We start from the raw sequence: 17599 nt of genomic DNA, 5'->3' as shown, positions 1-17599 counted from the left end.
GCCGTTATAATGATGAGACGGGGGATCCGTGGAGAAATAAATGAGAATATTTGCTTTTAGCCCTCGAGCTGAGTCGTCATGTATTGTGCCTTTCGGTAATGTTCATGTTTATGCGGTTTTTCTATATCGGTGATGTCTGAGGAATGCGAGTCACGGGATGAGGTTTCGCTTTCGCGGAGCCACAATGGCGACGCGGGCGGCGCAGTTTCATATGGAAGCAGTTTCATTGCGCCTCAGACCACTTCGGCATGAACATGGCGGATGGCGGACTGCCGGACTCAGAGCAGGTAGCTAACCAGAACATATTAACGGCGAATCCGTCAGCCCCCATGGCAACTTCTTTATTTTATACCCGTTTTACTTCTTCAGCAGGAAACTGAGAAGATAGAAGAGACAAGACAACGATTCAGGAACGAATATGTCGATGGTAATGGATTAATACACTATCTGGCTGACTTTTTAAAATGCTGTTGATATTGTTAACCGGGCAGATTCGATATAACATTCATTCAGCAATACAGCTGTGGCACCGACACTACAGGTGCTTGCGACATAGACATTAAAGCACAGTATCAAAATATAAACGGTTCGAACTTCATGGCTCACATTCAATACATTTCCGTGTCTTTCATCTACATTTTTAAATACAGAAATAGAGGCCAGAAACGGGAAATTTGCTTTAATTTTCTTTAAACGTCAGCATAAATAAAATAGATTCTTACTGGACTTGTATAGTGAGAGAGAACTGCCTCAGTGCAGCTGTGCCATGACAGATGCCTTGCGCATAATCCAGAGAGCTGCGATGTGGGACAATTTCTTTTTTCCTGCTGTTGTAAAATGTGTCCATTGTTTTAACAAAGGGCTACTGTATAATTCTCCCCGCTTTGTGTTAAGACGAAGAACTGCTTTAGACCGCCATCTCTGGGTATACGCGTGTACACATGATTGAAGTACATCTTACTGAAGTTCTTGGAAACACGTTTGTCCCGTAGACTTAATCCAAAAAGGGAGATGTTTATTTGATGTTGAAGCCTCTGGTTTCCTTCATGCAAAGTAAACAGTCAACAACCTAAATTGCAGAACATGGGCAAGCTTTTGTTTGCTGTTTTAATTTATACAGAGTCGGCAGAAAAATATGACCCCAGGGACGTGGAAAGGCTGGAGAAGGATGATTCCTATACCAAAAGCTTCCTCACCTGGCGACAATTTATTGTGGAAGACACCTTGAAAATGATTGATGAAAGTTTTCAATGGAGGAAAGAGCTTGGAGTGAATGGTAGGATGATGGTCTTCAGCCAGAAAGCTCTGCATAAACACATATATCCCATGAGATCTAGGATTTCCCCCTCAGAGTAATAAAATTAATCTTATCTTAAACATATCATTATAAAGTATTGCAATGCCTTTTAAAAAATAAAAATAAAAAATAGGGTAACCTGAGGGTAAGTTTTTAAAATAGTATGTTTTGATGCCATTTAAGGAACATTTGGCTTGATGAAAGATCTGTTAGCATCCTACTCCAAAGCAGACTGACCACCTAATCCTTGTCAGGGGGGATGCTAGGACAGGATTTGTAAACTACCATTTCAATTAAAAGGACCTAGATTTCACTTATTCACTAAGTGATGGATGTGTGCTGGTTGGTTAGTCTCCTGTATTCATGCATGTGTCACTAATGTTAATTAATGTCAGACAGCAGGATAAGTCTTTCAATCAAGGAAACAAACCAGTAAAAGCACAAGAAGAATTGAACTAATTAGCCAAGCACAGAAGCCTTTCAGTTTTAAAGTAGTTTGTAAAACCTGAAGTTCATATAGTGTCGCTCCTGGTGTGAATTAGGTGGTCACCCTACTTGAAAGGCAACACAAAGTCAGTTAGTAGCTCTTAGCTCTTTCTTGCTTTAAAATAGAGGTGGATTGTGGGCAGTTTATTGAATTGGCTGTTCAGAGCTTGCTGAAAATTGTTCCTATGCTGTAGAAAGGCTGCAACAAAAACTTCTCATCTTTCTCCATAAGATACTTTGAGATCAGCATACTGTTTGGCATAATTGGTTTTATGTTGTAATTTTGGTAATAGAACGTGTAATAGTCTCTTTAGCTATGAATCTAAGCTTCCCTTACCGGGGCTTTTACAGATTTGAGCGTTTTCGATTTTCCCTGTTCAGGGGACATTTCCCGAACAACGACAGAAGTCAACGTAAACAATGCATCGTACTATGTTAGTTCAAACCAACTAAATCCAAAGTACGACTGTTTCCCAAAACCGCCATACCACGGTAGTTTGAACCACCGTAGTTCGAACTACAGTGGTTTCAGAGGTGATTGGTCTGACTATCACAGCGAGTCGTGTGCAAAAACTAACAAACTTTGTAATACTGGTCTAACTTTTACAGCTGGTCGCCTGCAAAAACTTAGAAATAATATTACAAACTTTGTGAGTGCGACAGTTGTGCCGATATATTACGTTATTACCGGTAATTTACTGTGTCATTATTATTGCCGTTATATGACTAATATTAAAAACAAAAATATCAATAGCGCCATAATGATACTTGTGTGGTGCTTCTTGTAGAAGAAAAAATATAAGAACTATTAGGTATTCGGCTGCAATGCATTTTCTGACATCGTCTGTATCTGTAGGCCTAATTATGTTTATTTTCATTTTTTTAAATCATACTATAAACACTTATAAATCCCGATTTGTTGTTAGTTGCTCAGTGGGATGGGTACACATAACACCCTTCCTTGTTTACTAGGTATCTCGCTTACACAGCCATGGATTTGTATCCAAGCACCAGTTTGTGTGTGTGTTAATCTTTTTCAATATTGCAACAAAAGCTCTGTGATCATGAATTTATTCATTATTCTTAACTATACATTTGACGTGTTTTATGCCTATTTGCTTTCCCCTTGTTTCTCCTATTTAATACTGTATGTACGTAAGTGCCGAATGATACCGCAATGTGCGCGTGCATAATAATCATTGAATTTGTCGTCAGTGCTTTGTGTCTGTTATCACAGCTCGTAACAACATCACCAACTTACTAAACACACTCTATTGTTAGATAAGTTTCATTTGGCAGACCTTTATTTTGGGTGATTTAATCTCCTTTTTGGTTTGATTAATATTGCAATATTACTCGATGTGATATTGCTATGTTATAATCGTGCAGCCCTAAATATACATTTATCTATGTAATTCATTCTGCCATATAGCACTAACAAGGTGGGTAAATATCCTCTCCAATCATGCCATACTCATGAACAGAGAAGTACATAAAAAGTACTCTTACGACTACATTTTCAAAGCACTTGACATTATAGATGTTTGTACAGCAAGATTATTTAATATTTTCACCTTACTCAGATGGTACCAGCTGTCTCCCGGAACCAAGCTTCCAACTACAGCCCGAGAACTGTAGTTCGAACTACACAACTTAACGATAGTCTTTGTGAACGTTCATTCGAACTATGGTTTGGAGAAACACCTGTGTCGTTTAACAATGCATCATAGTATGTAAGTTCGCAGCATCGTGACCACCATGGTTCGAACTATGGTTTCGGGAAACACCTGCATCATACCGGCATAGTTTGAACAACGCAAGTTCAATGTAGTTAGTTACTATGCTTTTTGGAAACGCACCACTGTGGCTGAACACTGCGAGTGGGCAGTTCTGTTTTTGTGGTGCGGTTTGCAGTTCATATCACAGTCACTTCTCTGTTCTTCCTGACTTTTATGGTTGCCCGGGGTTCTGCTTCCCTGTGCTCAAGCCTGAGCTCCTTTGACTTATTTTACAGACCTCGACGAGAGCTGTGTGCCAAAATGGACGTTCGAGACTGGGGCTGTTTACCTACATGGCTATGATAAAGAAGAAAATAAGCTGTGTACGTTTCTCATGTGGCTGCAGTGGAGTAACCTTTCTTTCTAGTAAATTAAAAGGGGGTGTCTTTTCTCCTGTTTTGTGCAACTTTTACATGAGTGTATTGCAGTATAAATTCATCACAAGTAATAATTTTCCCATATTAATCTTGTCCCTATACATGTGCTGATTTCTGTAAACTCAGCTTTGCAGTATTTCTCTATGAGATTGACATTTGCCTAGACATTAAGGGCCACTAAAGTGCCACCCATTTGACTCATTGTGGGTTGTTTTCAGTAGTACATAGCAATAATTGCTCTATGTTATTGAACACCAAATGCCAGCTTCTTTCAGTCTTTAGCTCTCGTGCTTCACACTTATTCTCGCCTTTTGCTCCAAGTTTGGTTCAAGGTGAAGCTTCATGTCAAAGATGTAAAGACCTTCCTGGACAAGAGGAAGTATGTGGCTTACTGGCTGGAGCGCTACGCCAGGCGGGAACCCGGCAAGCTCTTGACAGTGGTCTTCGACATGTCTGAGTCCGGGATCAGCAACATTGTAAGCCCCATACCTCCCCTCTATCCTGGGCTCAGCTGGGTACAAATGGAAATTACAGTAAAATATTTAAATTTTTCCTTATTTTTTGGCCTGGTATAAAACGAATTTACATTCATTATGTTCAGACTTATACAGGTCAACACCTGTTCATTTAGTTTTAGCTTTATAACAGTCATAATTTTAAAGATGGTTTTGAAAAATACATATGATTAAGCCTGTCATTAATATGAAGTTGTTACCCGAAGCTGAGTGGATGTTCAGATACAAAGTACGGCTAGAGTAGGGGATTGACCTTGGATGCTTGGATTTGTATTTGAGGATTAGTAAGTCCTGAAAGTCTTCTCGGTCGGTCCTACTGCATTATCCTGTCCATAACTTTTGTTGTGCCTCCCTACTGTAGGTCACCCATTTCCTTACTGTTTCCCCATAGAAGAAAGTGCTCTAGTTTCACTCAAAGGCACGTTAGGTCATCGGCCATCTGAAGTGTGGTAAAAAGATGGCTGTATTTTTATTCCAGCTAGAAAAGGGGTCTGTTTGAGAGTATCAGAGTCTTTCATTGCATTGCACAAGTTCCCAGAAAGGCCATTCACCCCAGCTAATGGTGTCTTAACTAGAGGTTCTTTTGCACCTAGCTTTCAGGATATTGTACTGGCTTTGCATGGTTTAGCTAGGCATTTTTAAGGTGCATGTCTTCGGTTTGGGGATCATATGCATGTTCCAAACCTGTGTCAGTAAGTATTAGATTGCTTGCTGTGCTTCCAGACACGTGTGGATCTTTAATCAGAATTACCTGATGAAAGACTGTGGAGCTCCTTAGCTCTCCACGGTAATGCACATGGACACCTTCACTCATCCTAGACAAGACTTTGCTAGCACAGTAAAAATCAGGCTGCATCACTTCTCGCAGGAAAGAAACAAATGTGGTGATGGTTTGGTCAAAGATCAGCTTTTGGTTAGTCATGTGTTCTAGAAGCAAAGTCTAAAGCATTAGTTTGAAGGGTTAGTAAAGCTTTTGAACTCGCAATAAAGTATGGTTTAGCACAGTGTTTCTCAACCCAGTCCTCAGCGAACCCCAGCCAGTCCACGTTTTTGCTCCCTCCCAGCTCCCAGCCAATCAGGAACACCGAATAGCTGGTACAGGTGCGCTGGGAGCTGAGAGGAAGCAAAAACGTGGACTGGCTGGGGTTCGCTGAGGACTGGGTTGAGAAACGCTGGTTTAGCAGCTGCTCTGCATGCTTTTGTAATGGTGTCTCTTTTGGTAAGTGGTTTTCAGATGGTGACAAGTTTAATATTTGATTTATTGATTTTGTTTAAACTTGCATCAGTGGCACATGTGAAGGTAAATATTTCAGAATTGTTTATTCTTTTCTGTGTGCAGCCCATTCCACATCTATTCAATGCTCATATTTTCCTCTTGGAAGCATGGAAAAAATATCATGCTTGTTGCTCTGAACTGTGTGCAGTGTGTGGTGAGGGATTTTCTCTCATTTTAACCTATGGTGCAAAGTGGTTTCTTCCAGATCTGTTGATCACCAGTGCTGATAATGGCTCTTTTGAGTTGACTTTTTCGTCAAGATAGAGATCAAGGCTGTGTGATGACATACCAATGACCAAGAATTTATTCCAGGAAACACAGACCTTGAATCTGATTTTAGCTGATGAATGGTGTTTGCAGAAAAAAAATCTTCTCCTCTGTTTGCCCTTAATGAAAATATGTGCACATATATTCTATTAAAAGGTTGCTAGAATTAGAAAATAATTAACCAAAGCAGTATGAGAACTGTGTGACTTTGACACTCCTTATCGGGGTCATTTCAGTTGTTTACTCTTAAAGGGTCTATGTTCTACTTTTAACCAAATCTGATATTTGTTTCTTTACGGGACTTTTCCTTTTGTTCTAAAATGACTTTTTCTTATTTTTTTATTTAGGACATGGAGTTTGTGAAGTACATTATTAATTGCTTCAAAATATATTATCCAAAGTTTTTATGTAAGTATGTGAGTTATGTTTCCTTGTTATGCGTTTATTTCCCTAACAATACTTTGCTGTTTTCATTTGATACACTCAGATGTATTAAGGGATTTCCTGACATTTGGTGCCATTTGGAGTGTGGTTCCTTGATAGGTGAAGGTTTATGATATATGGAATTCTTTTTTTCCTTAGCTAAGATGATCATGTACGAGATGCCGTGGATCATGAATGGTGAGTAATTCTGGGAAGGGGGGCAGAGGTGGGGAACGGGGCGTTTCTTATCTAGAGCATTATGGCCACTCACTTATGGGTTATAATAAAATTAAAAGATTATTTTGAAACTGTGGAAGCTAAATTAGGAGTGTAGACCCCTCAAAAAAAAAAAAAACTGGAAAATATAACACCCAGTATTTCCAGTAAACTCTAACCTAGTTTTAATTATGCCCTCTAGCTGGTCATAAGCCTCAGCTTAAGGATATAAACAGTTTGACACATAAACACACCACTGTTGTAGTGACTGTGTGTCTTTGGCCTATGGGAAGAAGTACGGGGTATAGAGGAGCGCTCACAGGTCACTATTATGATCTCCAAGTGACATTATTATCTGCTGATGTGCCTGTTGGGTAAAACTACACTAGGGCTACTCAGCTAGGCTTCTGGAGGGCTGGCTGTAGGAGGCTTTATTCTAGGTGGATGCTGTGCTAATTAACGTTATTGTTTTCATTTGAATTTAACGACTTGAGGTGAAAGACTTCCATCATTGCTTCATGAACATAAGCAATATCTCTGCTCTAGATGAAATTTTTCCATCTGCACGTTGGACACAAAACTCTGTTTACAACAGAATATTATTCCTCTCTACCCCCACTAGTGTCTGTCTACTCATCTGCACAGCTGATTCATTGTATACTTCAGATTCACTGATTGAGCCAATCAGTGCTAGACAATATTTTGACATGGGAAAATCTGCATTATTCTCTAGACTTAAATTCTTCCAGTTCAGCCCAGTCTCTCACTGGCCTGTGCTATAAAGTTGTATCTGGGGTAAGTGGTGATAACGGTGCTGGGTTTTTGGTTTGACCACCCACTCCCTTGAGTAACTGTACAGTCTTTTTTGGTCTCAGCGGCATGGAAGATCGTGAAGACGTGGCTGGATCCAGATGCCATCAACAAGCTAAAGTTTGTGACGAAGAATGATGTCCAGACTTACATCGATGCCGAATACCTTCCCCCACACATGGGAGGAACTGTACGTCATTATATTTTTGGATTATTATTTTCCTGAATTGATATGCTGTGTCATATTGTTTTGAAATCTCCCATTTCAATGTGTTGACTCAGACCTCTTGTATAGCTGACCCATATACTGGTAATTGGCCTTCAAATTAAAATAGCTGTCTTTGTAGGTAACTAATCAGGCAACTCCTTTTTCATGTGGTGTATCTGTCGGTATAGACAGTACAGTAAAACCTCGGATTGTGAGCATAATTTGTTCCGGAAACATGCTCGTAATCCAAAGCACTCGTATATCAAAGCAAATAATGGAAACTCAGATGATTCGTTCCACAACCAAAAAATATTTATATAAAAATGATTAATACAAAATATAAAGTAAAAATACATAAAACTAATTAACCTGCACTTTACCTTTGAAAAGAATCGTGAATGGTGTGTGGGAGACGAGAGAGAGGAGAAGAGGAGGGTTATTAGGTTTTACTGTACGTAATACTCATATTGCAAGACCTTGCTCGTTTATCAAGTTAAAATGTATTAAAACTTTTTGCTCCTCTTGCAAAACACTCGCAAACCAAGTTACTCGCAATCCTAGATTTGACTGTACTTGTATTAATGCGTGTCAGTAAATTATTTGATAGCTTTCACTGTAATTTTTTATTATAGGCTGAGTCTCCATCCTCAGAATGTTTTCGATGTTTTCCAGGACCCCTTCAAATACAGTTACCCACCACTCCCTGATGATGATTTCCAAAGCCCTCTCTGTGAGAATGGTGGACCGATCATTGGAGAAGATGAAAAAGAAAGCAGGGATGGAGACGTGGACCAGCTGGAGCTGAGCTTCAGCTCTGATCAGTCACACAGGCCCAGGAAGGTACCAGGCCCCATCCTGTGTTTTTGTGTGGCCTCATACCATCATTTGCTTGCAGGTTTAGAGAGTTAGTAAGGATGATCTTGAAAATCTGTATTTCTATTATGTGCTAAGAGACCACATGATTCTTTAATTTTGCAAAGTTTAGACTACAATTTACAGTCTAAAACATGATTCTTTAGGTGAATTACTGCCCGTATGTATATGACTCTCAAAGATGTTTTTTTCCTCTAAACCAGTGAAAGTGTAGCCTCTCATCGCTGTGTTACTGTATTCTCCTAACTTGTATGCAACACAGTGAGAACTGATGGAGCTTGAGCAACTTTAACTATATCTTGCTTTGGTTATATTTTCCTTTCATTTCAAGGCCTTAAGGGCAGCTAAGAATATGCTTGGATTGGAATGAAAGCTGTTAGCCCCTCATTGGGTAGAATGTGTTTTGACAGTGCTTTAGACTCTCCATGACATCCATCCCTAGATAGTCCCTTTGTTATGGCTAATGGTTTCTGCTGTTCACCATGGTGGAAATAGGTCTGTCTACTTCACCTAACCCTGGCTCAATTACTACAGCTAAGAACATCTGCTTTTGGGCTGGTCAGTGATTCAATGGCCCCTTGACCTCCAGACATGGACCCTGAGATTATTTATATCTAATGAGATGTTCTACTGCATCTGTGGAGCAGCTTTGTTTTGCCTGGGAGCTTTCTGGAAGGATTAGTTTGTGTTTGCTGGGAGAAGGTATTTTGAGGAGCTGGGGGGAGAGGTTAGACTCCTGTAATGAAGGCATCTTTGATCAGAACTTACCTAGGAGTGCTGGTGCTGTCAGCATTGTAACCCTTGATTACATCATCTTCCTGAACTGACTTCACGTTTGATCCGGCTTGAATAAACTCATTAGTTATGTCATGTCTTTGATTCTTAGTACATGATTGCTGTCTGCTTTCCTTCCTGTGGAGATTGCTCGTCCTCCCATGGTGCCTCAGCATGTTGGATGCCAACCAATAGGGAATTTAACCGGTGCATGTGTCCCAGCTTTGGCTAATGCTGTTTATCATGGGTATTTTTATCCACAGGTGGATAATTCACTCATATTTAAATGGGGGGGGGGCAATAGAGATTACAACAGAAGAATGTGTAGGATGGAAATATTTGTTATTTAATCTCAAACAACAACAGATGGATTTCAGTCACTGCTGAAGCACAGTGATTAGTGGTTAAATCTGGACAGCTGCCGTTTCCATGCAGGTTATATAAGCTGATTGTAATTGACGAATTCACATGTGTCCTGTGCTAAAAGACTTAATGTTCCTAGTCCTTGAGATAATGAGACCCAATTAATGAGGAGATGAGGAGAATAAATTTCGCAGTGTAATCTGTCACGTCTCCCCGGGATCCCACTGTCCGTAACCATTCTGTTTTCTGTTGCGTATCCAACACGTTATCCTCTGTGCTTGTAAACAGTAGAGTTCATGTTTAGTCCAAAGTGCCAATCTTAAGTTCTAAAAGTATGTTAAGTGTTTGTCTTGGCTCTGCCTTTTTCTGGGAGTAAGTCACGTCCCATTTAGACTTGCCTTTGTGCTTTTGTATTAAGAGTTCAGTTGATATATATTTGCAGTAAATTAGTATCTGAAGCTGCTGATTTTAAGGGCAGTTGCTCTCAGTAACCCAGACTGTTACTTGTCAACCATTCTGTAGTATTGCGTGGATTAAGAGCCCTGGGTTTCCTTATTACTTCCTCACTATATGGCCGGAGATGCTGTAGAGTACATGCTCTGCACAGTGATACCAGTCTGACAGCAGTCACTGGGCTTACTGATTTGTCAGCTGCGTATGCCTAAGCTGGGTTCTTCTTCAGCGATGTGCTCCTGACACGCTCCAAGCTCCTGTTTTATAGCAGTATGGCCTACAGCAGGTGTCGGATACCTGCTCAGCCTGTTAACCCGGCAGTTTGGGTTTGTGAGCTGAGGACTGACTCGCACTGTGACACGCCCCTTGATATGCTTGGTAAAATGGAGATGGGAGATGACGTCTTGTCTCGGCCTGTCACATGACATTGCTGGGTATTGAGTTCTGACCTCAGGTCAGCCAAGATGGGCCATATGTCAGCAGTTCTCAAACTTTTGCTTGTGCTTGTTTTCTGCCTGTTTTTGGAAGAAGTGCATTCCTCCTGGCTGTGCTGAGTAGGCTTCTCTGGTTAATCCAATTCCCTTCTCTTCAGTCACAAGGCAATTTTCCTGGCATCTGGCACAGTCACGTGACACATATGGAGATATTGCACATGGCCCCCCAATGAGTAGTGTTATGTTGTCACACAGCATTTCATGTTTCTAGGTGAATTTTTCAGAAGATTGTCTCAAAGTCGAGGAGGCCGAAAGAACGGACACGGCAGGTCGGACCAAGGGGCCCCGGAGACCATCGACTTCTTTCAAAGGACAGTTGCTTTACATCAGGTATCCAGGGTGATTGTGTTTGTGTTTATATGGTATACTAATGGTGTTTAATATGACGTGAGTATGACCTGTCATGCAAGAATTTCTTTGAATGGTTGTTTTGGTGTCAATTTGTTTGTGTGAAAATGGCACGCACTTTTCGGGAAATGAATCATCTCTTGCTTTATTTAGTAACCTTCAAGCATATGATCTATTTGCTACCGAACACCAGGAACTGTAAAAGTATCCAAGGATGCTCAGATATGAGGCGTGTGAGGAAACAGGAGGGACAGCTTGTAGCTTTGCATGTCAGCATGGCTGGGGAATGAATGGTCTAGGCTGGGGGGGGGCGGTCAAACTCAGTCACAGAGGGGGCCAAAATTAAAAACTGGGTTGAATTCAAGGGCCAAATCAGGTCAGTATTTTTTTTAAATATTGACCATGTTTAGTATGATGTACTATGACGAATTATTTATACATGAATACTAACTTAACTTCTCCCAAGACATCTTAGAATTCAGAATAGACCAGGCGTATAGATTCAACAAACAAATGAGAGATCTCATATAAAAAACACATCAGACACATAAATTGTTTAGTACGCCTAAAATATAAATGAGTTAGTAATCTGTATAAGTTTGGCGTATTATTATACTTAATAAATTTGGTTAGCAGAGCATACCACATAATGCTGTTTTAGTATATCATGGAAGCGATAAGCACTGAAGTGGCAGTGAAGAAAGGGACAGATCAGCAGGTACAGCATGTTTTAAAAGAGGAGATATTGTGGATAAACAAGGTAAAAATAGATGCTGGTGATGTGGTGATATTTTTTGTAGTTTAAAGTGGCACACATTTATTAAACATAAGGATATGCTGAAATTATTTTAGTACTGAAAACCCAGCGTCCGGACAAATGTTTCACCCGTCAAATAAAGCCATGATGATTATTTTGCATGTGCCATATAATTGCGGGTACATCGCGATGTGATGATATGCAGCCCTACCTTGATCGATGTGCCTATGCTCCAGCTATCGCTGTGCAGTCTGGGATTTGTAGTGCCAGTGATGTGCGTGCTATATATATACAGCAGGCCCGTTCTGGTAGACGTAAGATGTTATCGCACGGGCCAGATACAATTGTACAGTGGGCCGAATGTGGCCCATGGACCTTGAGTTTGACAACCCTGGTCTAGGCTGTCTGCTTACTGAATGTGATACCAAGCACATATCCGAGTGTGTTTTAGGGCTGGAGGCAAAGTGTGTATCATCTCATGCACTACACTCTCTGTGGGTTGTATTGTTTAAATGGAAGTACTATATGTGTGTTTGTTTTAATGTGTAATTAGGTAAGTCTGTCCCGCCTTGTCTAATTTGATCCTTTCCAGAAGTTATGTGATTATAAGGCCTTGGTTTTATTTTCACTTTGAACTGATTTTGCTTTGAACTGAGCTGGCTGACTGAGCATCAGACATATATGTTTTTTTCTGATGCTTGAAAAGTCAACAATAATTGGGCTCAGTGAGGGTTAGGAGTCTTGTTTCATTATAGATCAGTGCTCCTCAAACAAGTCCTTGAGTTCACATTTTTGCTTTTTCCCAGTTCCCAGCACACATGTACCAGGTATTCAGTGTTCGTGATCGCTTGATTGTTTGGTTCATGTTGGTAGGGAACAAAAATTCAGACTGTCTGGGGCATCGAGAGGACTGGGTTGAGAACCACTGTTATAGATGAATGTGGGTGAAAGGTTTTCTTGAGGGAAATCTCTTAACAGCTTCTTTCTGAAGCCACTGTCCCTTGGTTATAAGGCTTATTGTGCTCTGGAAGGAATGACAATCTGTTAATTTATCCTTCCTGGGCTGTTACAATTGTTGACTAATTTTTTAGCCATGTTGTTTGTATGTTTGTAAGTAGTGGATGACTTTTCATAGGGGGGTAATTAGAAGATTTATAAAAGGCAGTGATTTAGTACGGTGCACAAAAAAATCACTGCAACTGGATCTCACAAATGTAGTAGTAACACTCAGGTGGCCCCTGTCCAATCAGCCTCTATGGGGCAGTAGTAACAGAGGTGAATGCGTGTGTCGCAAATCAGAGAAGTGTTGCCATTGTACTGTATAATGGATGGGTTTAGATGGTTTCCATTGACAACTGAGAGAGAGTGGCCATAATCTATGCATTATGTTTTGCTTCTGATTGGCAAAGATGTTTATGATGAATGACCTCTGAAAGCAATAACATGTTACTGTTTTTAGGGACATTTTCATAGTTGTTAAAGCATTCTGGAAGTTTATTTAATCATCCAGATCAAGGTTGTGTAATCCTCTGATTTTTTTAATCCTCAGTCCAGCAGAAGAGCTATGCTTTGGATCAAAGGACAGTGAGAAGAAATGTCTGATCGTCCTCAACAATGTGACCAGAAATCCAGTGGCTTTCAAGGTGTGTCTGTCTGTCTGCGTCTGCCTACAGAGTTCTGTGTTTTTCTGTCATGTATGCCGATGACAACTAGTTAAGCAAGTCAAGCACAATATACCAATGTCAAAATGTGAGGTATTGAATTACATGGTACTGCAAATATATTGTACAGTGGTACCTCAGAACTCGAATTTAATCTGTTCAGAACTCCGGATCGAATCCTAAAAAGTTCGAATTGTGATCGAATTTTCCCCATAAGAAATAATGGAAAACCAACTAATTGGTTCCCGGCCCCAAAAAATTACACCTAAATATGTTTTTTTAGCATTTTAAACACAAAATGAACCAGATAAAACAAGAAAGCATATACTGTACTAAACACATCTAAGCACATTTATCAAAACAGTAATTTGTAAAGTAAGAAAATAAATGTATCCAAACAATGTGTCCTGCCCCGATCGTCTGCTCCTTCCGTGTACCACGCCCCCTCGTTAACCCCGTGTGGAATCCCCGTGTGATCAGCTGTTTCTGGTTGTTGTCATTAGTCCTCTGTATTTCGTCCGCGTTTCAGTTTGTTTCCCCAGCCTGGTCATTGTATTGTCCGTCTGCGTTTTGCCTGCCTTACCTGTAATTAAACCCCGTATTCCCCGATACCCTGACGTCTGCGTCTTTGTCTCCGTTCCGTCCCTGCTCGGCATGACAATATTATTATAATTAAACGTATTAATGGTTTATTATTAATATTAAAATAATGAATTAGAAATCTTTATTTTTAAATGTATTTTATTATATAATAATAATTACTGTTACTGTCTATCATTGTCTAAATGTATTTTTACCGTCTAAATATATGTATTCAGCTAGTGTAAACATGCACGATGCTATCACAGCGAATGCGAGGCTGAGACTGAAGCCTTACCCTTTGTTTCCACTGAGAGACTGCGTGACTGATTTCTGTGCGCATACAAGTTATCTTAGGTCAGCGTTCACGGTTTGACTTCTGAGATTCAGCTCGAGCTCTAGGCAATTTTTTTTCGAACTTAGAATTTGAGTTCTAATGAGTTCGAGAACTGAGGTACCACTGTATGTGTGTGTGTGTGTGTGTGTGTGTGTGTGTGTGTGTGTGTGTGTGTATATATATATATATATATATATATATATATATATATATATATATATATATATATATATATATATATATATAAAAGGTAAATTCCTGTGAGGAGCTCTGTTAATTACAACCATTAGAGTGACCAATGAGACACATCATTTGCACATGTATCTCATACTATTGGTTTCAATAAATATCATCCATTTTGGCTGAAACCTGGTTATTGACCCTCCTACCAAATATATTAGGCTTGTAGATATTCATGTACCTGTGAAGTTGCTTTTTGGAGCAGGAGTCCAAGCTGCTAACTCCTGATCCGAAAATATTATCCCTGTTTATTCTGAGAAATCTGCCCCTGAGTGTGACTCCTGTCATATTTTCCAAAACACTTTCACAGACTCGTAAATTCTTATTTCCATTCCTGAAGGTGCGGACGACGGCACCAGAAAAATACCGAGTGAAGCCCAGCAACTCCTCGTGCGAGCCAGGAGCCTCTGTAGACATCATAGTATCTCTACATGGAGGTAGGGGGCAGCAGTGAGCCTTGTGCACTCATCTGTGAGCTATGCTGTTTCACAACAGAACCCGCAGAAAGAGGAACCTTTGTGGAAAGTCCCACTTCCTTTTTTCTGACATGCATATTTTAAGGGTGACAATATAATCGTCCCTCAAGTTGTGTCCTTTGAAACATTAATAAATGGCCTAACCACAGTAAAACTTTTTCTGAAGGCTGAAGCTGCGTTTGACTATTTGAGACCAGCATCGTTTAGATGGGCATCAGCAGATGATCGTTTAGCATGTGGTTTTGAACATCATTTCAATTGCATCCACTTCCCTCCTTTCATTAGTTGTTTTTTTGCGGCCTGATGTTTCCTTTGGGCCTTTTCTCGCTGTGACTTTTCTCGCTGTGACTTTTCTCGCTGTGACTTTTCTCGCTGTGACTTTTCTCGCTGTGACTTCTGCTGGCTCTGTGAGTCTGCCACACTCTGATTGGCCTCATTGTCACCCTGCAGGCTACCAGGCGTCTCCCCAGGACCGCTTCTTGGTCATGGCTGCAGAGATGGAGCTCAACTCTGGAGCTACTCCTCCAGAGCTTTCTCAGTTCTGGAAAGAAGTTCCGAGAAGCAAGATAATGGAACATAGGTAAACTAGGGATCTTACACTCAACTTCATCTGTCCACCCTCTTATCTTGGTTGGGGTGTGGGGGCAGGGTTGCTTAGAGCTAACCCCAGGCAGGATGTGTCAGTCATGCAGGACACACACAGACTCGCACACTACAGGCCATTTAGAGACATCAGTTAGCAGGACTGCGTGTCTTTGGTCAGTGGTGTTCCCACCTGCATGAAGCAGAGGTGGGATTCAAACCCCAGGCCTGGAGGAGTGAGGCTGCACTGACCATCCCACCCCATATTAAAACCAGACTTTACTGAAGAACCTTTTCAGTAATTTTTTCAATTTTCATGAGGGCTGTACGATATCACATCGTGATATGTAAAATGTCCATGAGTAACACTGTGATATTTATCAAACAAAAATGGAGATGAAATTACCAAAATTAAACTATATACAAATAGAACTTATCTACCAGTAGTGTGTGTCAGGTTGGTGGCGTTGCTGCGCATTGTCCACAGACACAAATGCAAAGTGATTATTGTGCATTCACACCATATATCGTGCAGCCTTCATTTTCATAAATAATCTATCACAAGCATCGTGTCCAAGGAATCCCCTGCCTCATGCTCCTGGGATAGACTGCAGGCTGACTGTGACTTTGTGCTGGATAAGGGACCATGGATGGATGGATGGATGGAGAGTTGGATGGATATAGCCTGTTTCCCAGTTATAGCGCCATTAAAGACTCTTGACTTAGAAACACCTTGGAATGCTTTTTGGAGGGTTTCCCTTTAGTATAACCTCCTTATGATGGTCTGAAATCTGGAGTCACAGACTCTAAAGGTGCTGGTACTCCCTGGGGACGCCCAGTGTCTGCTGCAGTGTCTGCTGCAGTGTCTGCTGCAGTGTCTGCTGCAGGCAGCTTGCCCGCGGCGCATCTCAGACGTCAGTCATTTCGTGACGTTCGAGCGTGTCATCCTTTGTCATCGTGACGGCTCACACCGCAGCCTTGGTGACATTCCCATGTCCGGCTGTCATTTCTCAGGCCTCCATCGGTTCCAAGCGCTTTCCTCTAACGCCCTGCCTCCTTCCCCATCAGTGGTTTCTGTGTAGGGGCTTGATCAGAAATGCACTGCACTGCTCGTGAAACGCTTCCCCCACTGCCAGCGAGGGCCTTTGCTTTCACTATGACTAGACCTACTTCGCTTTTCAGGTTTCCCCCCTCTAATGAAAATACTATTTTGTCTTAGGTTACGATGCCACACTTTTGAGATAAACAATCCTGTTCTGGGCATTTTAAGCGACAGCACCCCTCTTGGTTCTGGGACTAATGGGCAGCCGGACCTACACAGCACGGTGAGATATCGATTAAATCTGCTTTTGTTTCTGCTTCAACCAGACGTTAAAGAAGAGACAATGTGGCGAATTGACCTCAGTGATTGAAATGATTTAACTGTGATTTCTACCCAGCTCATGCGGGCCATTGCCAGTAATTCCAGGCTGGAGCAGAAGCTTGACCAGTGCCTGTGGCTCCAGAAGGTTCTGATGATTCTGGTGTCCTTCTTGACGGCCGTCTGCTTCTCTACCTTTTACATGTTGTACACTGGAGAAAGGACACCCTGACCTGCATCCCCTTCTAGAATTCTCTCCCCCAGGCTTCCCCCTAGCCGGAAAAGATCCTCTCATGAGATGTAGAGAGTAACTTGTAGCAGCCAACTTCCGTTTCCTGTGGTGAAGGCAAAGGAAAGACGTACCTTCCTGTGGAGACCCCTCTCCGTCTCAGAGTCTGACATTCAGGACTTGAAAGAAAACAATGTATTTTTATTAATTACCATAAAATCATGCCATTATTTATTGCCATAAAAAGTAATCATTTCCTCTGAAATGATGTACAGTATTTCCTCTAAATCCGAGAAATAAATACATTTTTATTTACGTGTGGCTTAGATAAAAAGGGTTTGATTTTACATACGGTTACTTTACACTTAATTTTGCCTGTTATCTAGTCAAAATCATACTAATTTGATGGGTAATTTTCAA

The 17599-nt window shown here is 40.9% G+C and overlaps 1 protein-coding gene and 1 long non-coding RNA gene across 3 annotated transcripts; one reads left to right on the top strand and one right to left on the bottom strand.

The window, feature by feature from the left end:
* Window positions 1-150: 150 nt before the first annotated feature.
* mospd2 (motile sperm domain containing 2) lies at window positions 151-17494 on the top strand. 2 transcript variants are annotated; one of them, XM_023817522.2, is made up of 15 exons: window positions 151-287; window positions 370-427; window positions 1121-1276; window positions 3798-3884; window positions 4260-4414; window positions 6344-6404; window positions 6579-6617; window positions 7511-7635; window positions 8326-8493; window positions 10822-10940; window positions 13265-13358; window positions 14873-14969; window positions 15459-15588; window positions 16810-16915; window positions 17030-17494. In XM_023817522.2, the coding sequence occupies exons 1-15, from the start codon at window positions 249-251 to the stop codon at window positions 17180-17182; spliced, it is 1587 nt and encodes a 528-aa protein (XP_023673290.1). In that variant the 5' UTR covers window positions 151-248; the 3' UTR covers window positions 17183-17494. The 2 variants fall into 2 exon arrangements, with proteins under 2 accessions (XP_023673290.1, XP_023673291.1); XM_023817523.2 differs by having other exon boundaries at window positions 170-287; window positions 373-427.
* LOC140592325 (uncharacterized) lies at window positions 170-1179 on the bottom strand. The gene is made up of 2 exons (XR_011992698.1): window positions 723-1179; window positions 170-376 (listed from the first exon to the last, which is right to left on the bottom strand). It is a non-coding gene; the product is annotated as an uncharacterized lncRNA (long non-coding RNA).
* Window positions 17495-17599: the final 105 nt, after the last annotated feature.

This window comes from Paramormyrops kingsleyae, chromosome 1, assembly GCF_048594095.1.
Source record: "Paramormyrops kingsleyae isolate MSU_618 chromosome 1, PKINGS_0.4, whole genome shotgun sequence".
NCBI lineage: Eukaryota > Metazoa > Chordata > Actinopteri > Osteoglossiformes > Mormyridae > Paramormyrops > Paramormyrops kingsleyae.
The sequence above is the reverse complement of the archived record's forward strand: the minus strand, read 5'-3'. Positions and strand labels throughout refer to the sequence as shown.